General features: G+C 49.8%; 3 protein-coding genes and 1 long non-coding RNA gene across 4 annotated transcripts; all 4 read left to right on the top strand.

Annotated features, from left to right (window-relative positions):
• Nucleotides 1–4,404: 4,404 nt before the first annotated feature.
• Nucleotides 4,405–6,541, top strand: LOC136485100 (uncharacterized). The gene has a single exon (XM_066482046.1). The coding sequence runs from the start codon at nt 4,528–4,530 to the stop codon at nt 6,268–6,270; it is 1,743 nt and encodes a 580-aa protein (XP_066338143.1). The 5' UTR covers nt 4,405–4,527; the 3' UTR covers nt 6,271–6,541.
• Nucleotides 6,542–18,941: 12,400 nt separating this feature from the next.
• On the top strand, nt 18,942–20,346 carry LOC136489029 (myosin-binding protein 7-like). The gene is made up of 2 exons (XM_066485777.1): nt 18,942–19,894; nt 20,035–20,346. Exons 1-2 carry the CDS (start codon nt 19,187–19,189, stop codon nt 20,344–20,346), a joined length of 1,020 nt encoding a protein of 339 aa, XP_066341874.1. The 5' UTR covers nt 18,942–19,186.
• A 686-nt stretch (nt 20,347–21,032) lies between these two features.
• Nucleotides 21,033–22,521, top strand: LOC136485279 (uncharacterized; the record flags this gene model as incomplete). The annotated part of the gene is made up of 3 exons (XM_066482193.1): nt 21,033–21,150; nt 21,257–21,628; nt 22,328–22,521. Coding segments are annotated over exons 1-3 (654 nt in total), but the record flags the coding sequence as incomplete, so codon positions are not given.
• Nucleotides 22,522–22,562: 41 nt separating this feature from the next.
• LOC136485280 (uncharacterized) lies at nt 22,563–23,741 on the top strand. The gene is made up of 4 exons (XR_010766388.1): nt 22,563–22,698; nt 22,776–22,877; nt 23,504–23,566; nt 23,673–23,741. It is a non-coding gene; the product is annotated as an uncharacterized lncRNA (long non-coding RNA).
• The last annotated feature ends 1,267 nt before the right edge of the window (nt 23,742–25,008 follow it).

The following is a 25,008-nucleotide window of genomic DNA, read 5'->3' as shown; positions in this document are numbered from 1 at the left end:
ATCATCCGATTGTATGAGAGAACGATTCTAGTGTGATTACATCGTGAGGTTGCATCGAGTGGCACTAGGTGATCGAGTTGCAAGCCGGTGGTGCTTGTTACTCTTGGAGGTTGCCACCTCCTAGACGGCTTGGTGGTGGTCTTCGTGGAAGCCCGCAAGAAGCTTGTGCGGCGCTCTGGCGAAGTGCTTTGTGAGGGGCATTGTGCTCGCCCCGCGAGGGCCATGAAGAGCAACTTTAGTAAAGTGTGTTATTGAGCTACCCTCACCTTCGGGTAGGTTCTTGCAGCACCCGACGTGCGGGCTTAGCGGGTGATGCTAATTAGCCGCCGAACCACCAAGTGAGCGGTCGACACAACGGGGACTAGCGTGTTGGCAAACACGTGAACCTTGGGAGAAAAAATTATCGTGTCAACCTTGTTCTTCCCATTGGTTTGCATCCCCATTACACAAGCTTGCAATTACTTTTATACATATTAAGCTTGTGTAGTTGCTCTCGTAATTAGTTAGCTTGTGTAGCTTACTAGTTACCTTCTTGCTTGTGTAGCATAGAAGTAGCTGCCTTGCGTGGCTAATTTGGTTTGCGTAACCATGTTGGCCACATTGCTTAGTTTGTGTAGCTAAGTAATTGCGCTCTCTAATTTGGCATTGGTTGTCTTGGTATTGAGCATTACTAGTGAGCTTAGTTGGCTTTGTGCTTTTGCTTACTAGCATGTGTAGGAGCTCCCTTGTCGCTTAAAGTATTAGTGACATATGTTTGTATGACCTTGCTTCTAGAATTGGTTAGGAGAGCTCTAGCTAGCCTGGCATCTTTGTTGCTAATTAGTATCTTTGAAAGGTGCTAGTGAATATAGATAGAGGGGTGTAGTCTTGGCTAGACCGATAGTTATAATTCCGCACTTGTTTCGGTTAGCCGATGAGATTAAGTTTTAGAAAAGACTATTCAGCCCCCCTCTAGTCGTCATCTCGACCCTTTCAACGACACATAGCCTGTTTTACAATTATTCATCTAATATGTGCCAAAGTTCAAATTGTAGATAATTTCTCCAGAATATCACCTTAAAAAATGATTCTCACATCCATGTGATGTCATCTTTCAAGTGGTATTTTTTATTCTAAAATCAATGTGCATGTCTCATACAAGTATTCCATACTTGTGTGCACAAATTTGGGGGGATGTTACTCTATAAGTTGGATGCTTTGAGACTAACATCTTTTCAAGCTTATCATGTGTGTAGTAGTCTCATTGTAAGGAAAATGGAGTCCCTAGAGTTAAGCATCATACTTCAAATATCCACCACCTATTGCAAGTGGTATAAATAAAATTGTTTTCCACACGTGGTATTTGTAAACCGATATCATCATGTTGATTTCACTTTGGTATTTATATGCTTTCTCCATGCATAATATAGATTAAACTCCCTTGAGCATTAATTTACCAATTATCCATAAACTACATTCTCCATCATATGTATGTATATATTTAGGGGGGCTTAGTCTATGTAATGTGAGAGTCAAATTTTGTGACCTATTCCACTCCACACACAAAGAATCACAAAGTTTGACTCTCCCTTGTGCTACTAATTCAGCTTAGAATTACAAATGAAAAGCTATTTCTATTTTCCACGAAAAATCTAAACCCCGATTTCGGCCCACGCAGCGCAACGCATGCGTGCGCGTGAGCGCGCGACGGCCCACAGGCGAGACGCAACCCACGCGCGGTGGTGGCCCGCAGCAAGGCGGCCTGCGCGCGCCAGCACATATGCAAAAATGCTCCTGGACTATGAGCAAAACAACCCACAGTCCATGTAACTATTCCTATAGACAGCACTTATGCAAGAGAACCCTCGGACCATTCTCCTCTTTACAATGGTGAGGCCCTCGGCCATCCTCGCTCGCTCCGGCGCGGCGAGTAGTGGCACCGGTGCCTACGCCGGCCACACGGGACCCCTACTAACCTAGCTACGACACCGACGCTCACCTAAGGTTCAACACGAGACGATGGGCGGCGGTTGCACGAGCCGGGACGCCATAGAAGGACCTCTCCACGATGGCGGACACCCTGCGGCAATGGCGACAATGTTCATGTGAGCCACAGCAACAATCAAGGAAGTAGGGCAGCGGGTGAGCAACGACAACTCACCGGTGACCTTACCAAGAAGCCGGCTCGGCCGGAGACGACCCGAGTGAGGCTGGCCGCGTGCGCGCGGTGAGGCGAACGGAGGACAACTAAGGCACGGTCACGTCAGTGGTGAGGAGGCGGCACAAAAGCTACGACTAGCGTGCGCACGACGAAGAGCAAGCCAAGACGAGCTAACGGTGCAAAGGAATTAACACGGGGTAAACTGGTGGAGACTGACCACGACGTGGGCGGCGACGAGCCTTAACGGCACGGCGGCGGCAAGATTCCAAAATTGGAGCTTGGCGCGACACGAGTCAAGACGGGGCGGGGTCGGATGGAGAGGGGCGTGAAGGCGGAGACGCGAGCACGAGGAATTGATGAGAGGTGCTTACTCTCTGGCCTCACCGCGACGCGACACGACGACGACGGAAAGGAGAGGGAGGGAGAGACGCGCGCGACAGTGGGTTCGGCTCGTCCACGCCTTGGTGGGACGCGAGCGGCGGGACCGGGAGGCCCACGTGCCGGCGATAGACGACGGACGTGTGCGCCCGACCGGCGTGGCCCACGCGGCCGACGGCAACGCGCACGGCCATGTACGGACGACACCCAACCGGGCTAGGGAGGGGCAGCGCGATGCAGCATGCGTACTAGAGCGACATGACGACAGCAGCAGCGTTGTGATGCGAGGCAGCAGTGGCGGACGCGACAGCAGTGCAGCACGGGACGGGGCAGGGCAACGACGGCGTGATGGCGCATGGCCAGGAGCTAGCAGCGGGGTAGTAGCGCGGCAGTGAGGTGGGGCAGCCGCGCGCCAGGGCTGTTGGCCACAGCGGCCTGCTGAGCGCGGTCAGGTGCGCGCGCGGGCGGCCGGCGCATCGACGTCGTGGTTCAGGGGCGCGGTGACCGTGCCTACGCGAGGAAACCGACAGATGACGTGACATGCACGCTTTTTAAAGCGTCCAAAACAACTAATCGGATGGCCAAACACCCAAACCATCTTCACCATACTTTAGAGGGTACATAAGGCTACTAAAATAGGCCATGACACTACTCTGCTTCTTAACTAAATTTTTCTACAAAAATTGATGAACAAAGCAATGTCTACCCTTTCCAAAGTTGAAGAAATTTTCAAAGTTCTGAGTTGAAATCTATTTTAAATTGCATTTCTAAGCTATTGGAAATCTTAGCTAGTAATATTATTTTCGACCACATGTATTTCATTGTCATCTACAAAGTTTGTACTTTAAACTTTATTCAAGTATCACATATATGTATCTATAGCATTTTTGCTTAATAAAAATTAGTTTTAAACCCTAAGTATTATGACATGACTATGGAATTAAATTTTATGTCGCATTTCCGTTGATCGTTTTAAGTTACGAAAATTGATCTACATACGCTATTACATATATTAACACATAAACATGATGTTCATGATATATTTTAGTAAATAATTTATAGTGTTACAACACCGAGACGGTTACAATTGAACCACTGAATCCTCCGATGGACCCTCGGCTGTCCTCCACGCAATGCGAAATTCAACGATGGAATGCTGCCGTGCCGTCGTCCCCTCTCTAAACGATAATGACTGGTTGATTGAAAAGGAGTCATACACACACACACACCGTCTTTATGTGCTCCCGGGAAACCTTGACCGGGTTTCCGGAAGAATCGCAACTGCCTCAAGGAGGCTAGTAGGTCCATGGAAGGAAAGGAAGCAGCAGCTGACAGAGTGGCGAAGAAGCCCACCTACCCAAAACAACAAGAAGAAAATTGAGAAAATTTTGTATTTGGCTCTAAAAACAATGCTACTTTCTTATTTGACATCGAAATTGAAAATCTTTTCTATACATCTTGAACTCGAGTTTTTCTTTTTTATTTGACACTCCCGTCAGTTTTGATTGTTAACGATGTCAAGTCCTATGCGAAAAGTTCGTTTTATCCCTAGACTTTTTTACTAGTCCTAGCATTCCATGGCTAATATTGCTATCTTTTATGAAACATTGCAGTTTAAAATAAATGTTTCATAAAAGATAGCAATATTAACCATAGAATGCTAGGACTAGTAAAAAACTCTAGGGGTAAAATGGACTTTTCACATAGGACTTAACACCGTTAACAATCCAAACTGACGGAAGTGTCAAATAGAAAAGAAAAACTCGAGTTCAGAACATATAGAAAATATTTTTAGTTTCAATGTCAAATAAGAAAAGAGCATTATTTTTAAGGACCAAATACAAAATTTTCTCAAGAATCGCGTACTGAAAGTAGCTGGCCTTGGCGCGCTGATTCTGCGCAGAATTCGCACTCCACGCGCCAACCCAGCTCATCCCTCCCCCCTCCGCATTTCCCCATCTCCCGGCATCTCCCTCCTCCCCCATCTGATCCTCTCCTCTCCCGCCGCCATGACCATGCCGCCGGCGGAGGACGAGTCGGCGGGGGACCACCCGGGCGTCGCGGAGTGCCTGCGGCTGCTGGACGCGGTGCCCGCCGCGGCGGCCTCCTCCCCGGCGTTCCGCCGCCACTGGCCGTCCATCTCCGCGTCGCTCGCCGCGCTGTCGGCGTCCCTCGCCAGCCCGGCCTTCCCGCCCGCCGCGCCGCTGCTGGCCCCGCTCGCCGCCGCGCTCCGCGCGCTGCTCTCCGTGTCCGCCGCGGGGGACGCGCACGCGCCCAGGCTCGGCCACCTCCACACCGTCTCGCTGCTCTCCTCCACCGCCGCCGAGCTCTCCCAGCTCGCCGCCGACGCGCGCCTCCTCACCTCCGCGCCCGCGCCGGCCCACTCCTCCTCCTCCTCCGGTTCCGCCGCGGAAGACGCGCTCGTCTCCCGGCTCCGCCTGGGGTCCGCGGCCTCCCGCGCCGCCGCGCTGGAGGAGCTAGCGACCACCGCCACCACTCTGCCAGCGCCATCCGCGGCCGCGGCCGTCTCCGCGGTGGCGGCGCTGCTCGACTCCGCCGCCGCCGGCGGCGGAGGCGACCTCCGCGAGCGCGCCGTGGCCGCGCTGGCCGCCCTCGCGGTCTCCGACGCCGCGCGCCCTGCCCTCGCGCAGGAGGCCGGCGCCGTGGTGCCGCACCTGTGCCGCGCGCTGGAGTCCGGGTCCGCCGCCGAGCACGCGTGCGCGGCGCTGCTCCCGCTGACGTCGTCGTCGCGGGACGCGGCGGCAGCCGTGGCCGCGCGCGGCGGTGTGGCGGCGCTCCTGTCCGCCTGCGCCGGCGGGACACCCGCGGCGCAGGCGGCCGCGGCTGGGGTGCTCCGCAACCTCGCGGCCTTCCCGGACCTCCTGCCGGCGTTCCGCGACGAGGGCGGCGCAGTGCCGCTGCTGCTCCTGCAGCTGGTCTCCCTGGGCACGCCGCGCGCGCAGGAGCAGGCGCTCGGGTGCCTGCAGCGCCTCACCGCGGGGGACGGCGACGAGGCGCAGCGGCTCAAGGTGGACGTCTTCCAGGCGGGCGCGCTGGCGTGCGTCAGGGACTTCCTCGACGGCGGCAGCAGCAGCAGCGACGGCGACGAGCCGCCGGGGCTGGCACCCGCGCTGGGCCTCCTCCGCAACATGGCCTCGTTCCGGTACATTGCCGAGATTGCCGCTGCGTCCGGCTCCGGCGGCGGCGGCGGCGGCAGCTTCGTGGCGCACGTGGCCGCCGCGCTCGGCAGCGACCGGTCCGCCACGCGCACGGAGGCCGCGCTGGCGCTCGCGGAGCTCTGCGTTAACGCAGGAGGTGGCAGGATAGGCAAGGCCGCGCGGCGGCAGCAGCAGCAGCACTACGAGGCCATCGTCGCGGACGCCGCCGTCCCGCGGCTGGTGTGGATGCTGGAGGCGAAGGCCGCGGGCGAGCGCGACGCCGCGGCGCGCGCGCTGGTGGCGGTCCTGGCCGCGTCGAGCGCGTGCCGCAAGGCGTTCCGGAAGGACGAGCGCGGCGTGGTGAACGCGGTGCAGCTGCTTGGGGACCCGTCCGGGTCTGGCGTGGAGGAGAGGCGGTTCCCCGTGTGGGTGCTGCTGGCGGTGGCGCAGTCCCGGCGGTGCCGGAAGCAGATGGTGGCCGCGGGCGCGTGCGGGTTCCTGCAGGGCCTGGTGGCCGCCGAGGTGGAGGGCGCCAAGCGCCTCGCCGAGTGCCTAGGCAAGGGCAAGATGCTGGGCGTGTTCCCGCGGACGTGACGCTGGTGACGGCGTGGTCTGTTCCTCGGTGTTCCTCTAGAGCTGCTGCTCCGGCTGCTCCCTCAGTTCAACTGTATGTATGTGCAGCTACTGCTGCTACTTCTACTGCTATAACCGAATCTGATTCCCCCTGCCCCGGTTCACCTTGTGCTTCTGCTTCTTGTACATGTCGGCGTGCGTGCTGCTGTTGGATAGCTTCTTAGGTTGCTCTGCTTTGGTAGATTATTACGAGTGTTGATGCTGGAAACAATAAGATGGAAACATTCTTGTATGTAGTAGCAATCTGAATGATTTCTGATTCAGTTTTCTGACCGACTCATATGGTGCGCATGTACTGTTCACTGCTCGTCTTCTCCGTATCGAATTCGAAGTAGCTTCAGTTGGCTACTGGCTGGTGATCCGAAGAAACAAATACTATGCATCTACCAGTGTTTGATACTAACAATCTACAAACTGTTCGCTTGGTCGTGAACAATCGTAAATTTTCAGTTATAATAGTATTTTTCTTGCAATAATCCACATATACGATCGCATCGCACCAGGCTGCTGGCAGTTGGTTGGTTCTCCTGTTTCATCAGGGTGTCAAATCAAATCATGCGAGGTACTAGTAGCAGAAGTAGTTGTAGCTTTGATTCGGCCAACGATTTCTCCAGGCTGCAGAGGCTATGGCATCCGGTGTCACTGTCGCGGCGATGTGCCGATGTTCATGAAGCTGACCGCACCGCGCCGATAATTGCGGATCAGCAGTAGTGGTTATGGTTAGCGTTTGCCTCCTCGTGGGTCAGGTCAGCACTCACCACTGCACTGTTCAGCAGGCAGCAGCACCGTTGCTTGGGAGGGCAAGGGCACACAGCACAGGTCCCGACGGCCGGGGCCATTGTGCCTTGCCGCATGAATGAAAAGGAGTCGAGGTTGTACGACTGGTGCAGTACAGGTTGGACCTTGTTTAGATTGGGGTTATGAATCAGTATTTGGTACAGTAGCACTATCATTTGTATTTGACAATTATTGTCCAATCATAGCCTAACTAGGCTCAAAAGATTTGTTTTGTAATTTATAATTAAACTATGAAATTAGTTATTTTTTTTATCTATATTTAATACTCCATACATGTGTCCAAAGATTTGATGTAACGAAGAGAGTGAAAAAACTTCCGATCTAAACAAGGCCCGGGTGAAGCCATACAATGGAGTGGTACTCCGTACTAGTACTGGCTTTCTGCAGGCCGGAGTCTTGAATACGTGTCCCCTCATTTGCCTGGCAGGACACACGTCCCTGCCCTGCTCGTGCGTTGACGGACGACCTTGTCGGTGAAGCTGTTACCGTAACCGCCGCTGTTAGCTCTGCTAAAGGTCCATCCATCCATTGCTAAACCTGTATGGGATGGGACTGGAGTGAACCCACTACTAAGGTACCCTTTAGATGGCAAAATTTTTAGCGAAATAACACTTAGCACTTTCGTTGTTATTTGATAATTAGTGTTCAATCATAGTTTAATTAGGCTTAAAAGATTCGTCTTGTGAATTACGTCTAAACTGTGTAATTAGTTTTATTTTTTATTTATATTTAATGCTTCATACATGCGTCCAAAGATTCGATGTGACAAAAAATCTTAAAAAAATTAGGATTTTGAAGTGGAACTAAAGAGGGCCTAACCGCTGCTAGTACCATGTGCTAGCAACAGCCCATTCCCATGACGGTGATCCATCCGTCTAGGCAGGCGAGGCGAGCGGCGTTCAATCATGCAGGGGATCATGGCATCAGGGAGCGACATCATGCATGCCCTTCCCTTCATTTCTTGCAAAATTTTTCAAGATTCCTCGTCATATTGAATCTTTGGACGCATACATGAAGCATTAAATATAAATAAAAAATAAAACTAATTACACAATTTAGACGAAATTCACGAGACGAATCTTTTAAGCCTAATTAGACTATGATTGGACACTAATTGTCAAATAACAATGAAAAGTGCTACAGTGGCATTTTACAAAAAATTTCGCCATCTAAACGTGCCCCATATATCGCGATGGGTTCTGTTCTCGGCTGTCACTTGTCAGCTCCGGAGGACCGTAGCCGTGGCGGTCGCTACCAAGTGCTGTAGCTCTGTCTGTAGCGGCGGCGGCGGCGGCGGCTCATGCTCTGCACCGCAAGGCAACCGCTGCAGCGGTTTCATTGCGCATCCGTGCCTCGTCATGGGCCTGTATCTGGGCTCCTGCTCCAACATGTGTGCCGGGGTCACCATTTCTGTTGTACTCCTACTAGGCAGGGGAAATGGCCCAACAAGGGAGAGAAAAAACAAAATAAACTCTACAAACCTTCCCCATCCATCTCTATTAGCCTGCTCTGCCGCGCCAAACGTCCATAAATAATAGTCTAGGTTTAGAAAATCAATCGCGCGGAAGCGCGAGCGCGCGACACGGTGCATCGTCTTCTTCCTCGCGACCCCGCCACGTCGTCTTCAACCTCTGTTCGGGAATCTATGCCCGGCGGGCTTAGGAGGAGTGGGGGTGTGGGGGGTGTGTGTGTGGTGGGGGGGGGGGCTTAGGCGGCGGGCAGACCGGCATGGTGGCAGGTTGACGGATAGCGAGCGAGGCGGCAGGGGACAACTGGATGGGCGGAGCGGACGGTAGGGGCGAGATGCTCGAGCTCTGGCTCCTCCGGAAAGGGGAGGTCGGGCTAGAGCGGCAGGATGGGCGGTGGGCGGTGCGGCCAGCGGTGAGGGAGCGGCTGGCTGGAGGCGGCGATGGAGGCTGGGGGAGCGAGCACACTTGAGCGACAAAAATCCGGACGAAGTTAGGGGAGGGCGGGGTTGATGGACGGAGGCGGGAGGTGGGTGGCGTGGCCAGAGGCGAGGCAGCCGATGGCCGAGGGCGGCGAACGAGAAAGGCGGGCATGGACGCACAAGGAGGAAGACGAAAAGGAGCTGGGATCGCGCACTCCCCTATTATGTGACTGGTTGCATGATATCTGCCTCCTTCTAGGTTCACTCATAAAAAGTTCATTCTTTGAATATCGAACACATAATAAAATTTTAAGGTACGGGAACGGCAGTGCTAGCGCCCGGACATCCGAACAGATGCCGTGTGCTGCACTCCGTTTCGCATGCTCCATGTGGGGCCCGCGCCACCCGAGCGACAAGAGGGGAAGGGGGCAGCGCCTCCAATTCAGATGGACCCAGCTGCAGCATCGTATGGATGCCGTGCCGACGTCGGGAGGAGGACACAATAAGACGATGCAGCAGAAGGCGAGGAGAAGAGGCAACACTCGATCTGCTTTCAAAACATCCAAATACAACAGTTGCAACATGCATCTAAAGGCAGATGAAACACTTGAAAACATGCTTCTAAAACACTAGGAAAAAACACACCAGAAAACAATTGAAAACCACTGCAACCATACGCAACATCCAGATAAATCACATGCAACGTATGTGTGAAACATATGCAACATCCAGATAAACGCACTTGCAACATGTGTCCGTACAACACAGATAAAACATTGGTAACAAACATTTGCAACATACGTGTACAACCATTGCAACATCCTGGTCTACTTTTGCAACATGCATCTGAAACACTTGCAACATACCTCTAAACATTTGAAACACTCGAAAAATACGCTTCCAACATACGTTTTTAGCAAAACATGGCAGTCAGACGGGCACCGCACGGCACATCGGGATCCTGGCTGTGCGGGCGCGGTGGAGAAGGAGGATGGCACACGGGCGGCTGTGCGGCCCTTGGCGATAGGGCACACGCGGTGCCCGTGGTGGAGGCGACAGCAACAGTCGGGTGGTGCGGCCTCGTGCGGTGAGCACACCGTGGCGGTGCGAGCGCGGCGGCGATTGAGAGAAAGGCCGGCGGGAGGCGCGGTAAAGAAGGAGGCGTGTGGGAGCCACGGTGGAGACGATCAGGGAGCGGAGGTGACTGGAGGGAACGGATAGAACAGCAACCTCTGGACGTCAGGTGCCGTATGTGGGAAAAGCATGTCAAAGTTATGCTCCGGGCCGGCTAAACGAAACCCATAGTTTGGCCGGGGCCTACCGTACTTACCGAGTTCAGACTTTCGCTTTCCTCAATAAAAAATATTAAAGCTTTCCAAAAAAAAAATTATCGGCTTTCGGCTGGGCTTTTCTTAATGGGCTTTCGTATCTTGGGCTTCATCAACAAAGCTTGTCCCCGCTTCATCTGGACCACCACCGTTATTGGGCACTTGGACGGAGTTGGACCTATCAGCACAAACTAGCAACGCGCTTTTGCCTCCCCACAAAAGAAAATAAATATATTAAACACACACACCAGTGCCGTCTCAGAGAATTTGGAGACATCGAGCGAAATTAAATGGGACCTGAATAAGTGTCAAATTAAAATAATAACAATGTTAAATCTTACTGTATTGTATAAAAAAATACTATATTTGTTCTAAATTATAGGACGTTTTGATTTTTTTTTAGATGCATAGTTTCTGCTATCCAACACTATGTCTACATATATAACAAAAAGTAATATATCTAGAATAGCCAAAACGTCTTATAATTTGGAACGGAGAGGTTAAAACAGTATGGGTTCACGGAGGACGAATGATCGTCAATTACAACTAGACCATTCCTTCATAAAAGAATTACAACTAGACCTCAAGTGCCTATTTCCTTGATGCATTTGCCAAGAGCCGAGAAGCACGACACACAGACGTAGAAACTATCAATCGCCACAATACACTGTATTAGACTTTGCTTGGAGCTGTTAGGCTTTACGGATGGATGAGACAAAGTCTAGTACATAACATATACTTATAGTGCACTTATATTATCATGGGTCACCTTGTATGTCGAGGTATCAAACAGTCCCACAACCTGCTCGGCCTAAGGACGCCTCTCACACACACTACTATGTAAAAGATTTGTAGTAGGGACTGAGAAGTCTAGGCTGGCCAACCGCTTCTACCTCTCCTTCTCTATATATTAGCGATTTCTTAGTGCGGTTTGTGTTTTCAGCCACATCTACAAATCAACTTTGTGGATATGGCTCTCACCTCAGCCACCTCTACAAATCATTTTTTAAAAATTATAAATTGGGCATAAAAATAACAACTTTTTTTTTAAAATTTGGGGAAATCACAAGTCACATGCATGATTTTTTGTGCAAAATATGCACATGTGCGGTTGCCATCTTGCCGGGGATGGAAAATCACAACTTCAGGCCTCACGTGGTACTTCCCTTACCACAAAACCTCAAATTCAGCTATCATTGAATAGTAGGTACATTCTTTTTGTATTCACTATACTGAATATTGTAATGCATATTTGAGATCATAAATAAATTTAAATGAAAAAGGTCTGAAATGGAAAGTTGTAGATATCGTTGAGTACTACAACTTTGGTTTTGGTTATTTGTCCATTCGAGGTCATTTAAAACATTTGAATTTAAAATATGATAACTTCAAATACAATTTCCTTGGATAAATGATTTCAAACGAAAAAGTTGACAAGTAAAAAATTGCATAGCTTTTTGAAATATACAACATTGTTTTTTTAATTTCTTCGTCTAAGGTTGTTTGAAAATTTTGAATTTCAAAATGATAGGACTTAAAACTGAATTTTGGGACTGTAGATTATTTCAAATAAAAAAGTTGTCAACTGCAATGTTTTAAATCTTTTAGAGATCGATCTATAGCTTTGGTTTTTATTATTTCTCCATCCGATGTCGTTTAGAAAATTCAAACAATTTGAATTTCAAAATGTGTGAGAACTTCAAACGAAATCTATAGGATATAAATGATTTCAAATGAAAAGTCCCAACTACAAAGTTGTAGCTCTCTTCGAGATATACAACTCCGATATAAAGTTTTTGTCTTCATCCGACTTTGTTGCAAAAAGGTGTATAAATTTTACTGTGATGCGACTATTTTTAGAGACGGTTATAAATCTAGCTGCCTCTGTAAAACAATTTCTAGAGACGACTCTCCTCTACTAATTAATTTTTAGAGGCAGCACTAGATCTAACTTCCATTAAAGATAGGGTATTTTTTAGAGGTGGTTGAAAGTGCAAGCCACCTCTACAAATCAATTTGTAGAGATGACTCTCCTCTACAAATCGATTTTTAGAGACGGCAAGATCCGACTGCCTTTAAAGATAGGGACTTTTTTAGAGGCGGCTGAAAATGTCAGTCTCCTCTCAAAAAATGGGTTTCTAGAAGCGTCTTGTTTCAGAAATCATTTTTTAGAGGATTTTAATTAAGCCGCCTCTAAAAAAATGCCTCCATTAAAGGATAGACCCAGTGCCAGAGGCTCCCACATGAGTAGAGTCTGGGGAAGGGAAAAACCGAGGTAAGCCTTCCCTCCGTAAAAATCTATGGAGAGGCTGTTTCGAACCCACGACCTGGTGACTCAGTGAGACAGCTCTCACCACTGCACCAGGCCTCCATTGCTAAAAGATTTTTTTCTAGTAGTGTTACACACACTTGATGGCCAAGCTAGCATGCATGAACAAGATTCATTTTAATATTGAGATGTATACAAATCAATCTCGCTCAACCTAAATTATTGTAATGAAACATGTTGAGTAAAGACCAAAATTGTTTCCCCTAGCTTGATGCTACTCTTCCTCCATCCTTATCCTCCTAGCTAATCTATAACAGGCGATCATGGATCTTTCTTGCCATGCAATTGACCCCTCATGTGATGAATGAGCTGAGTCATCTCAATCTTTAATCAACTTGCACTAATACATTTGGTCGAGTCCATGCGTATGTATCTAACGAGATCAATACAGCAGTCAGTACACGCTATATATAGGAGTATGTGCTACTTGGCTAAGTTTAATTCGATATATATACTGTAAAGTACAGATACGTGCATGTAATGCATGTGTCTCAACTTGACAGCTGGGGAGATCTGGTACGAAGAGCTGCAAGCCAATTGACGTATGCGCACACACAAATGACATGGGGACCTACATTCCTCTTGTTCATACATATGCATGCATATGGCATGTCTTGATCCTGCAAAAGGTAGCAACACCCAGTTAAATACTGCACTGGCTTAGAACTTACGCCAGTCGTCTCATCGGTAGATTCCGATGGAATAATATATAGTACTTCTTCTTATTATTATTATTATTATTATTATTATTATTATTATTATTTTATATATATATATATATATATATATATACACACACACACTACATCCATCCAAAAAGAATGTAAATATCACTTCACGAAGAGTCAAAAAAATCTTAAATTTAACTAAGTTTATAGAAGATATTATTTATATTTAGATCTCCGATTAGATTTATTATGAAAATATATTTTATGTTTAATCTAATTATATTTATTACGCATCATAAATATTAATACTTTATTATATATGTATGGTCAAAATTAAGATTTTTTTACTTCCTGAGAAGCGAGATTTACTTTTTTTTTTTTTGGAACGGAGGGAGCATATTCATATATGTGCATATGCATCGTGAATGCATTGTTCTGTATGTGTATGCCCAATAATATTTGTACTACTTCCTTTTTTTTATGTTGATGATCTCGGCTACTTGTACCACTTGAATAGATGAAGATACAGTACACTGCACTGTCACTTTTTTTTTTAATTTCTGAAAAGGAGAAAAACGCCACACTTGAAGTCGTCCTGTATATGCATGCATCTGTGTACAGGTGTGCGCAAGACAGGTTCACACTTCACAGTGATCCAGGTGATGATCTCAAAAGAAAAGATCAATAGCAGCTTTAGCATCCAAAGCATATCTTTCTAGGGCCATGAGCGACTGTAGAAAAGTGGTCCTTAATAACAACACAGTAAGATACACACTATTGAGAGAGAGAAAGCCAAGGTGTGGTGAGATTCTTCTTCTTCTTCTTCTTCTTCTTCTTCTTCTTCTTCTTCTTCTTCTTCTTCTTCTTCTTCTTCCTGTGTACGCAAGTGGCCGGAGTGGCTGGCTTTGTCCTAGGCATAGCTGTGGCTGCACTTTGCAATTTGCAACCCCATCTGAACCTTTCAACGTGGCTGCATGCGGAGGTATCAGCTGGTGGTGTTTCTATCTGCAGCAGCAAGGACGATCCGCTTGGCGCGTGCCAACCGCCTTGCATGGGATTATCTGGCTCGGATCTCCTGCAGTACGTGGCCCTGATCCAACAAATAGTGGCATGTTCTATCAGTGGCTAGTCTAATTGAGATTCCAATATATATATATATATGGAAAAAATTTTCTACTCCCTGAGAGTAGTTACTCCCTGCTCTTAATTACACACTGACACACACATATGCACCCGTGGAACATTAGCGGGTTTAAAAAATAGACCCGCCGTTAATCAGATATATATATAGAAAGATGCACAAGCATCTCAGGCCGGAGCCCCACTCGACGTATTTCGCAGTCACTGCCGTCCTCTTCCCTTCCTCCTCTCTTCCACGGCCCCATCGGAGATGTGAGCGCCGCCATCATCCAGCGGGCACGCTGGGCTACGCGAGCCCACCGGTGTCCGAGGTCCGTCCCCGCTAAGCACACTACTACACAAACTTTACTGGAGGCGGGCGTTTTCGGTTTCCCGCGGCGGGCAAGTAAGGTGGCCCGCCGCGGTAAACCCTTTTCCCGCAGCGGGCGCCTCGGTGGCCGGCCACCAGTTAACCGTGGCGGGCAAAAGAGGTGCCCGCCACGGAGCCCATTTTGGCCACGCTGCGCAAATTGATTCCTGTAGTAGTGGCAGCTCTGTGCCGAAGTCTGTGCGCCATCCCGGCGCTCTCACCCCACCGAACCGCGACGGCAGCGGCCCCGACCCTCCCAGTTGCGTCGACGGCCCTCCCCGCGCGCACGGCACCGCCAGCCCGCACGACGCCCCCACGACAGCTTCCAGATCCAGGTCAGTTGATCCGGCGGCACTCCCCTGGCCTTGTGGATCCGGCGGCGCTCGCTCCACAACCGCGACCGGCGACGGTTGAGGAGCTTGCATCTGGTCGGCTGAAGGGTCGAGATGGCGACTAGAGGGGGGGTGAATAGTCTTTTCTAAAACTTAATCGCGTCGGCTAACCGATACAAATGCGGAATTAAAACTATCGGTCTAGCCAATACTATACCCCACTATATATGTTCACTAGCACCTTGCAAAGATAACAATTATGCAACAAAGGTGCCGGGCTAGCTAGAGCTCTCCTAAACAATTCTAGGAGCAAGGTCACACAAACCTATGCCACTAGTACTTTAAGCGACAAGGGAGCTCCTACACATGCTAGTAAGCAAAAGCACAAAGCTAACGATGCTCACTAGCAATGCTCAATAACAAGGCAACCAATGCCTAATTAGAGAGCGCAAATACTTAGCTACACAAACTAAGCAATGTGACTAACAAGGTTACTAAAACCAAATTAGCCACGCAAGGGAGCTACTTCTATGCTACACAAGCAAGAAGGTAATTAGCAAGCTACACAAGCTATCTAATTACAAGAGCAACTACACAAGCTTAATATGTATAAAAGTAATTGCAAGCTTGTGTAATGGGGATGCAAACCAACGGGAAGAATAAGGTTGACACGATGATTTTTCTCCCGAGGTTCACGTGTTTGCCAACACGCTAGTCCCCGTTGTGTCGACCGCTCACTTGGTGGTTCGGCGGCTAATTAGCATCACCCGCTAAGCCCGCACGTCGGGCGCCGCAAGAACCTACCCCTTGAGTGAGGGTAGCTCAATGACACGCTTTACTAAAGTTGCTCTTCGCGACTCCCGCGGGGCGAGCACAATGCCCCTCACAAGCACTTCTCCGGAGCGCCGCACAAGCTTCTTGCGCGCTTCGACGGAGACCACCACCAAGCCGTCTAGGAGGTGGCAACATCCAAGAGTAACAAGCACCACCGGCTTGCAACTCGATCACCTAGTGCCACTCGATGCAACCTCACGATGCAATCGCACTAGAATCGCTCTCTCACACTATCGGATGAACACTATCATGTATGTGTGAGATGGAGGGCTCCCAAGCACTACTACACAAGCCACCAAGGCTCTAGTGTGCTCAGCTGCCGGCCCAAGGCCGGCCATGGCCTCTATTTATAACTCCATGGGCAAATAGAGCCGTTACCCCTTCACTGGGCAAAACTCGGGCCGACCGGACGCTCCGGTCCGATCGACCGGACGCTGGACCTCAGCGTCCGGTCACGCGATACACGCCACGTGTCCCCTGCGTTCAACGGTCATCTTCCGATCCCAACGGTCATCTGCCGACCGGACGCAGCACTTCAACTGACCGGACGCTGGACCCTCAGCGTCCGGTCGTTTCCAGTAAGCTCCCGAGCATGACCGGACGCATCCGGTCAACTCGACCGGACACAGCCCAGCGTCCGGTGCTTAACCCTAAGCACTGTGCCGACCGACAGCCTGACCGGACGCACCACTTCAGCGTCCGGTCGTTTCGGACTCAGCGTCCGGTCACTGTTAAACAGTGAGACCGAATTCCTTTCTCCTCTATCTTCTTCACCCTTGGTCCAATGAGCTAACCACCAAGAATTTGCATCCGGCGCAGTAGAAAATAGGCATTCCATTTTCCCGAAAGTGCCGAATCCCATCTCACCCCTACAAACACCACCTCCTTTGTAAATGTGCCAACACCACCAAGTGTACACCACCATGTGTATGTGTGTTAGCATTTCACAATCATTTCCCAAAGGATGTTAGCCACTCAACTTGCCACGCCACTCGATCCTAGCGACAATGCAAAGTTAGATCACTCGAGTGGCACTAGATGACCGATATGCAAACAAGTTTGCCCCTCTTGATAGTACGGCCATCTATCCTAAACCCGGTCATAAACTTCTCTACACACCTATGACCGGTGAAATGAAATGCCCTAGGTTATACCTTTGCCTTGCGCATTCCATTCCATCTCCTTCAATGTCGATGCAACACATGCACCAACACGATCAACAATGATATGATCCACTTCATATCATCACATGATCATATTGGTTCATCGATCTTGACTCTACTTGCTCTTCACCGTTGCCATCGTCCATCGGCGCCAAGTCTTGCTCAAGCTTCACCGCCACGCGGTCCATCACTCCAAAGCCTCCGACTTGCCCTTCACGCTTGCAACTGGTCCATCAAGCCAAGTCTTGTCTTGATCTTCTCCACCTTGATCACATGACTCAATGTCATGTCTCATGTGCATTTAAGCTCCTTCATCATCACATGTGTGAGCTTTGCAACATCTCCAAGCCATTTTCACCTTTATGGCATATGTTGCTCACACACATGTACCTGTGGACTAATCACCTGTGTATCTCACATAAACACAATTAGTCCACCTAGGTTGTCACTCAATTACCAAAACCAACAAGGACCTTTCATCGGCGGCGGTGCCCGTCTCCCACGGTGCCTCTCTCGATCCAGATCCAGGCATCGGTTATCCTTTTCTTTTCTTGCTATGCCTCCTTGAACAGATGCCTCATTTTTTGATTCTTGAGTCCTCGCATATGATGGATTCAGATTCCATTTGGATTTTTAAGCATTGATTTTTTTCCACCATAGGTTTCAGATCGGACTTCAACGTGAGACTACCGATCATCAGAGTTTCCGTCCGCGTGAACCTGCTCCAATCGGCATTCGCTGCCCGCCATAGTCGTCGTGGGATTTGGTTCGTGCAATCCTGCCTGCATGAGTTGTTGCTCCACCCGCAGCTCCATGCGGGATACAGTGCAGGCATAGGCAGTGAAGGCTGATTCAATTATCTCTGAATTTTTAGTACTGACGATTTGATTTTGGCATGTGAGTGTTACATTGGTGTAATTTTGTTGAGAAAAATATATACGCATACTCCCTTCTCACAAAAGTATGCACATATATTTTTTTTCAAAATAAGTATGAATACATACTCTCGTTGTTTTGTATATCTTCATACGTGAATGTATGCACATACTCCGATCGTGTGGTTTAGTATGCACTTGTACTATCTAAATTTTTGCGTATGTTTGCAAGTATGTATAAATACTCTAATCCAAAAAGTATGTACACATACTCCATTCTTTTGAAAAAGTTTATACATATACTCCATTCCAAAAAGTATGTATAAATACTCTATCCTAAAAACTATGTACAAATACTCTATTTTAAAAAGTACTATGTATAAATACTATATTCTAAAGGGAGTACACGTACTCCAATCTGCTATACCGATATTTTCTTGTTGGTGGCATTCAAATGTGCCATGCATGGAGCCGTCTTCCCTATTGGGTTTCTGATGTACCCGCTAGGAGGAGAGAGTACTCCGTGGAGTATAGAAAACTCACCATACCGATATTTTCTCGTTGGTGGCATTCAAATGTGCCATGCATGGAGCCGTCTTCCCTATTGGGTTTCTGATGTACCGCTAGGAGGAGAGAGTAGTTACTCCGTGGAGTATAGAAAACTCACCATATATATATATATATATATATATATATATATATATATATATATATATATATATATATATATATATATTAAAGATATAAAGGCACGCCGAATCGGCGGCCTTTTAGGATGTCCACGTCAGTTTTTTTTGTTTGGTGCGTTAGATCGAAATTTCACGGCTCAGATAAGACACGTCTCAACCGGCCAGGTGAAGCAGGTGATTGTCGGCATGCATGGCCGGTGCCTAACGCGTACATGCATGGACGGTGCCTAACACGAACATGCTGCTGGGACCGTCCTCGCTTTGCACGCATGTATCACTTGTCGATTTGTGTGCACCTGACCCCATCCCGTCCTCGTTTCCGGTTCTCATCCCGTATACCCATCCCCATCTCCATTTCTCAGCCGCCTGCGCGGGTGGCAGAGCTCGGCGCGACACGCGCTCCCAAATCCAAACGAGGAAAGGCTCCGCGTCTGCCTGCGCCTCGCTGCGGTTTCCCCGAATCCTCTGGCCTCCCGCCGCCGCCATGGACGACGACCACGACCACGACCAGGACCCCGACGCGTCGCCATCGCCGGCCACCGGGGAGCGGTGCCCGTGCTGCTGCTCCTCCTCCTCGTCGGCCGTGCCGTGGCGGCGGTCCGTGAAGCGGAAGCTGGGCACGGAGAAGGGGAAGGAGAGCGGGGAGGCGGGGGACGACGAGGCGGGCCCCGCGGCGCGGGTCGAGGCGGAGGGCGAGTGTGCGGCGCTGCGGGAGGCGGTGGCATCGACGCAGTCCACGGCGTCGGCGCTGCGGGCCGAGGTCGAGGAGGAGCGCCTCGCCGCGGCCAGCGCCGCCAGCGAGGCCATGGCCATGATGCTCCGCCTGCAGCGCGAGAAGGCCGAGGTCCAGATGGAGCTCGGCCAGTTCCGCCGCTTCGCCGACGAGAAGATGGAGCTCGACGCCGCCGACATCGACCAGCTCCGCGCTCTGCTCGCGCAGCGCGCGCGCCGCCTGGTGCGCCTCCGCGTGAGGCTTCGCGAGTACAGGCTGCAGTTCCTCCACCTCGGCATCCCGCTTCCTGAGGGCGAGGGCGAGGACCTCCTCGCGCAGAGCGCCGCCGTGGAGGAAGAGGACCTCCTCCTGCTCGAGGGCGAGGACGGCTACGTCGATGGCGATGGCGGGTACTACCCTGAGCTCCGCTGCAACGACGGGGAGTACTACTACGAGGACAGGCAGGAGGAAGAGGATGCGGTTGCCCAGCGTTTTTCAGCCACCGAACGGGGCCACTGTCGGCGCTGCCGGTGGTGGTGGCTCGGTCGGAGAACTACGGCATGGCGTCGGCGGCGAGCATGTCCCGGTACGTCTTCCTGATGGCCCATAGCGCCCTGCAGCAGTCGCTCATGGCGGGCCTGTCCTGTCGGACGGGGGCCATGCACCGGAACGCGAGCTCCAGCACCATCTCCAGCGTGCGATCCACGGCGAGCGTGCGGGCGAGGTGCGGGTCCAGCATAGCGGCGGAGGCGCCGCCGATGAACCTGCCCATGGCCCAGCGCGCGTTCCACGGCGGCCGTGCAGGCGAGGTGCGGGTCCAGCGCATCGGCGGAGGCGCCGCCGATGAACCTGCCCATGGCCCAACGCGCGTTCCACGGTGGGCGTGCGGGCGAGGTGCGGGTCCAGCACATCGGCGGAGGCGCCGCCGATGAACCTGCCCATGGCCCAGCGCGCGGTGAGGCGCTCCTTCATCTCGCACTTGGTCTCGATGGCGCGCGGTGGGCCGACATCGAACACCTCCTCTCTCTTTGCCTCTCTCTCTCCACGCGGGCGGCCCGGCGGCGCCTTTCTCTCTTCCTCTCCCTCTCCCTCTCTCCAGATCTGCGGCCGCATCGGTCGTCCTCCGGTGCACCGGCGTGGCCAGGCCCCGGCGGTGGGCGCAGCCGCCTCCCCTCCCCCCGCTGCGCGCGTCTCTCTCTCACACGCCACGCGGACTGGCGGGACGAGGCAGCGCCGGGGGAGAGCAGGGGCTCGGAGGCGGCCGTGGCCACCGGCGCTGGACAGCGCACCATGGCGCCGTGGCGGGGGATGCCATTGCGCCGCGCACAGGGTGCGGGGAGCCTCGGCGGTCGCGACGAGGAGCGAGGGAGAGAGCGAGAGCGCGGAGAGGAGAGAGAGGAGGGGACCCCGTATCCTTCCAGGAGGTTCCTCGCCCATCCATCCCTGCACCGGCCATCCATCCTCTGCCGCTGCACCCCCCGCCTGGCCAGCGAGCTGCACGATGGCGACGGCGCCACGCCCACCCGCCCCTTCCGCTTCTCCCTTGCACCCTCGCCTCCTGCATGCTCGCGCTGGCTCCGGTCGGAGGCGTGTCCGTTCCAAGTCTCTGCCCCAGTCCGGCGGATTCTCTCCAGCTAAGCTGCGAGCAATGCTTCGCGGGCTAGAGAAACACCATCCCAACAATGGCGAGGACACATCGCCGGAGGCCAACGACTCCGGCGAGCTCGATGACCGGAGTAAGTCCATCGCCTGACCAATCATCAAACTATTCATATATGATTCGACCTTTTACCATTTGCTGAGCATGAGTTCTCGGATACTGAATACCGAATACGTCGACAGGGAGCTTGGAATGCTCCACCTCCACCGAGATGTCGAGCAACAGCGGCCACAGGTCAAGAAACCGAGCCCCGGACGACGACAGCTTCGACTCGGAGAGCAGCTCATCGGGGCCGCCGACGGTGAAGAGGTTGACCACGGTGGCCGCGTTACTGCCGCCGTTCTCTCGGCCAACGCCGTCCAAGTGGGACGACGCCGAGAAGTGGATTTCCAGCCCGACGTCAAACCGTACTGGCCGTGCGGGGCCTTCCGCTGGAACTGTGCCAAAGAAGTTCGCATTGGCATTTCCTGAACATGGAGGCCGTCCACCAGCCGTTGCTAAGGTGGTCACGGATGTGCCTACCAACACTGGACCATTGGTTAAGAATTCAGATGGTAAGCATGAACTTTGCCATGCTATCGATTTCTTTATTGTTTTCAGCACATATAGACTAGTGCAGTACATTATAGAATTATAATGCAGTGATACATATTGTAATTGTGAGGTCATATTCCGGATTATAATGCATTAGATTTCAGCTCCAGTCTGTTTTGTGTGTCTGAACTTTGGAGTCCTAACTATAATTTAGTTATATCTTATAATGTAGCGTGAAGAGATAAGAGTTAAGGATTATTTAGAACATTTGGTTGCAAGTTTGAAGTGCTGGAGCGGGGTGAATTGGGGATAGGTAAAGTGTGACATCATGAGCTGCCCGTGCAGAGAAGTCTGCCTTTGATGTTCAGCTGGACAGCTGCTCTTTTCATCATGGCAGCTTCTTGGACCCCAAAAAAGTTACGTGTATTTCATTTAACAAATACATAAGGATGGCACTCTATTCCCACCAGGCACCAACTAAATGTTAAACTTCTATATTTTCTTTTGGAAAATAACTACCAGGATAAATGGGCATTCAGATCAGGACATATTTGAGGCGTACTACATCATTCTCTTATTATATGCTAGCTGCTTGCACTTAGAAGTTCGCAGATGTGTGTAGAATAAATAAATTACCAACCGTGTGTTTCTATGTTATTGGAATATCGGTATGTTTCAGTGCACTTTTGATGAAAATTCATCTTATGCTCTATTTTCAGGTCTCATCCATTCTGATTTGCTTAAACCTGCACACAATGCTTCAATAGTTGATGGACCAACACCTGTAGTTAGGTCTGTCTCTATGAGAGACATGGGAACAGAAATGACTCCAATTGCCAGCCAGGAGCCTTCTTGGATCGCGACTCCTATGATTGCATCTAGTCCAACTTCCTCTCAGACACCAACTCCGCAACGATCGCAACAGCCAGTGTTGCGGTTGACAGAACATACAGTCGTTGTTAAAGCAATAGCGTGGTCACCACATCAGCAAGGACTCCTAGTATTAGGAGGTGGAACAGTTGATAGATGCATCAGGTTTTGGAACACGGCTAATGGAAATGTTCTAAACTCAATTGACACAGGCAGCCAGGCAAGTAGTAGTTCTGACTGCTAATGATCTCTCTGTTGTGTGGTGCTGCTATCCTCATCTTTTGCTTTCTGTTGCAGGTTTGCAACCTTGCGTGGTGTAAAAATGTGAATGAGCTTGTGAGCACACATGGGTATTCCCAAAATCAAATCATGGTGTGGAAATATCCATCCATGTCAAAGGTGAGCTTATATGTTGTGGATCTAGGTACTTAGCATCTCCTGATAGATCAGTAAGCCAGCCGTACACTGCATCCTTTGGATACAGTTATAGAATGACTTCCAATCTACGCAACACAGTCTTTCTCGGCTTGCTTCTGAAATATAATAATTCCTTTCTATGGGATGATACATTGAATTAAGGAATGCTTAAGACAACAGTGAAACTTAAAGCAAGCAATGAAAACCATTTGCTGTATAATACCATTGATAGCATGCTTAGTTCCACATCAGTTGATCAGTAAGAACATTGTCATATAATTGTGCCCTTTTGGTATGAAGCATCAAAAGCTCTCCATGGTGTGACTCCATATGCAAGTTATTAATTAGATTCATCTTGGATTCCACGCCAAAGATGTAATTTTGTTTCTGTGGGCTGAGACATTGACTTACGAGCAGCAGAAAACACAATAGAAATGTAAACTAGGCAATGAAAACCACTTGCTATGCAGCATATACCGGTTATGTGCTTCTTAATAAACAATTTTTGTAGTGATGTCATTTGTATGGCGTAACTTATACAGTTTACCAGGGGCCATTTCTTTTTAACCTAATTTCACTGACTATTGGATTATTTAGGGGGCAGACAGGTTGCAACTCTAACCGGACATACGATGCGTGTGCTTTACCTTGCGTCGTCGCCTGATGGATAGGTAAACCCGAATGTAGTTAGTTTGTACATTGTTTTAATGATGAACCCAGAAACTACTATCTATCTCGTTGAGGAGAGCAGCTAAGATGGTGAGATGTAGTTTGCAGACCATAGTAACAGGAGCAGGCGACGAAACTCTACGGTTCTGGAGCATATTTCCATCAGTTAAAACACAGGTAGGCAATAATTTCTTAAGGTTGAGAATGAATTAATGGGAGTTGTGAAAGCAACATTCCCGACCTGGCTGTCCTCAGTCCTCCCGCGGCCCCCGCCGGACCGCGCAGCGTGTCATACCGCCTCCGCCGTGACACGGTCCACCAACAGTGGACACCATGGTGCTTATCTCTCTTTGGTCCCATCTTATACTAACGAATGCCTCGCTCATGGATGCTTTACACCGCGTGCTCAGTGATTTGCCTGTACAACAATGTTTGTTGCTAACCAAATAACCATGCCCACCTTTCTGCATGAACAGAGATGCAGAGGCACATATCTACATGACTTTTTGTGCGTGTCTCAGGACATATTACGGTTTCATGCAGTTTATTGGCCAGCCATGTTAATGTCAGCAGGTTTAAGTGTTCCTGATACAGTTTTTGGTCATGGATTCTTGACAAAGGTGATCTTACCTATTTACAATTGTACTTGTTTCCACTTATAGAGCCCTGATGACAGTATAGCACTCTACCATAGGTACAAAAAAAAAGTATCTAGATTCTCAGTCACCTTTCATGCTTTATCTCAGCAAGTCACTTTTATTTCATGCACCAATGGCTTGTATTTTGAAAATCCTAGGATGGCATGAAGATGGGTAAGTCATTAGGCAACACACTTGAACCAAAAGATCTGGTAGAAAGATTTGGGGCTGATGATGTTAGGCACTTCTTGCGGGAAGTAGAATTCGGCAATGATGGGGACTATTCAGCAGAACGCTTTATCAATATAGTCAATGGTCATCTTGCTAATACAATTGGTATTTCTACTTAAATTACCTTTGTTTCTGAAACATGTATATACTTTTCATGTGTGCTGAAATTGTTGTCATTTGCCTTCTTTCTTCACTTGGTGCTCCTTGTTTGTGTTACCTATGCATCTTTACGCGTTAATAATGATCTCACTTACTCACTTGAACTGGAAACCTCCTTAATCGTACACTTGGGCTACTAAAAAAGAATTGTAAATCCAGACTAGCTTTTGATTCACTTGCTGCTGCAGATGGAAGTTTGTTCAGAGATAACATAGAAAACCTGGTAAGTAGGTTTTCATGGTACCTTTTAAACTGAGGAGTGGAGGATAAAGGATTTAATTATGAACCACGAGTTTGTGATTGAACCGGTAGTCTAGTATGTATATAACCAACTGTATAGAGATTTAGAGACTTAGAAAATATAAGGCCTACAATAGTGAATTTGTTTTTTTACTCTGTCAACAAGTGTCGCCGAT

The sequence above is a fragment of the Miscanthus floridulus genome, chromosome 10 (genome assembly GCF_019320115.1).
Source record: "Miscanthus floridulus cultivar M001 chromosome 10, ASM1932011v1, whole genome shotgun sequence".
NCBI classification, from domain to species: domain Eukaryota; kingdom Viridiplantae; phylum Streptophyta; class Magnoliopsida; order Poales; family Poaceae; genus Miscanthus; species Miscanthus floridulus.
This window is presented reverse-complemented; position numbering and strand designations above follow the sequence as displayed.

Bases quoted from the DNA above. Each gene is read 5' to 3' on its own strand.
- LOC136485100 (XM_066482046.1), top strand. From the start codon at position 4,528: ATGACCATGCCGCCGGCGGAGGACGAGTCGGCGGGGGACCACCCGGGC.
- LOC136489029 (XM_066485777.1), top strand. From the start codon at position 19,187: ATGGACGACGACCACGACCACGACCAGGACCCCGACGCGTCGCCATCG. The intron at 19,895-20,034 runs GTTGCCCAGCGT...AGCGCCCTGCAG, and splicing joins GGCAGGAGGAAGAGGATGCG to CAGTCGCTCATGGCGGGCCT.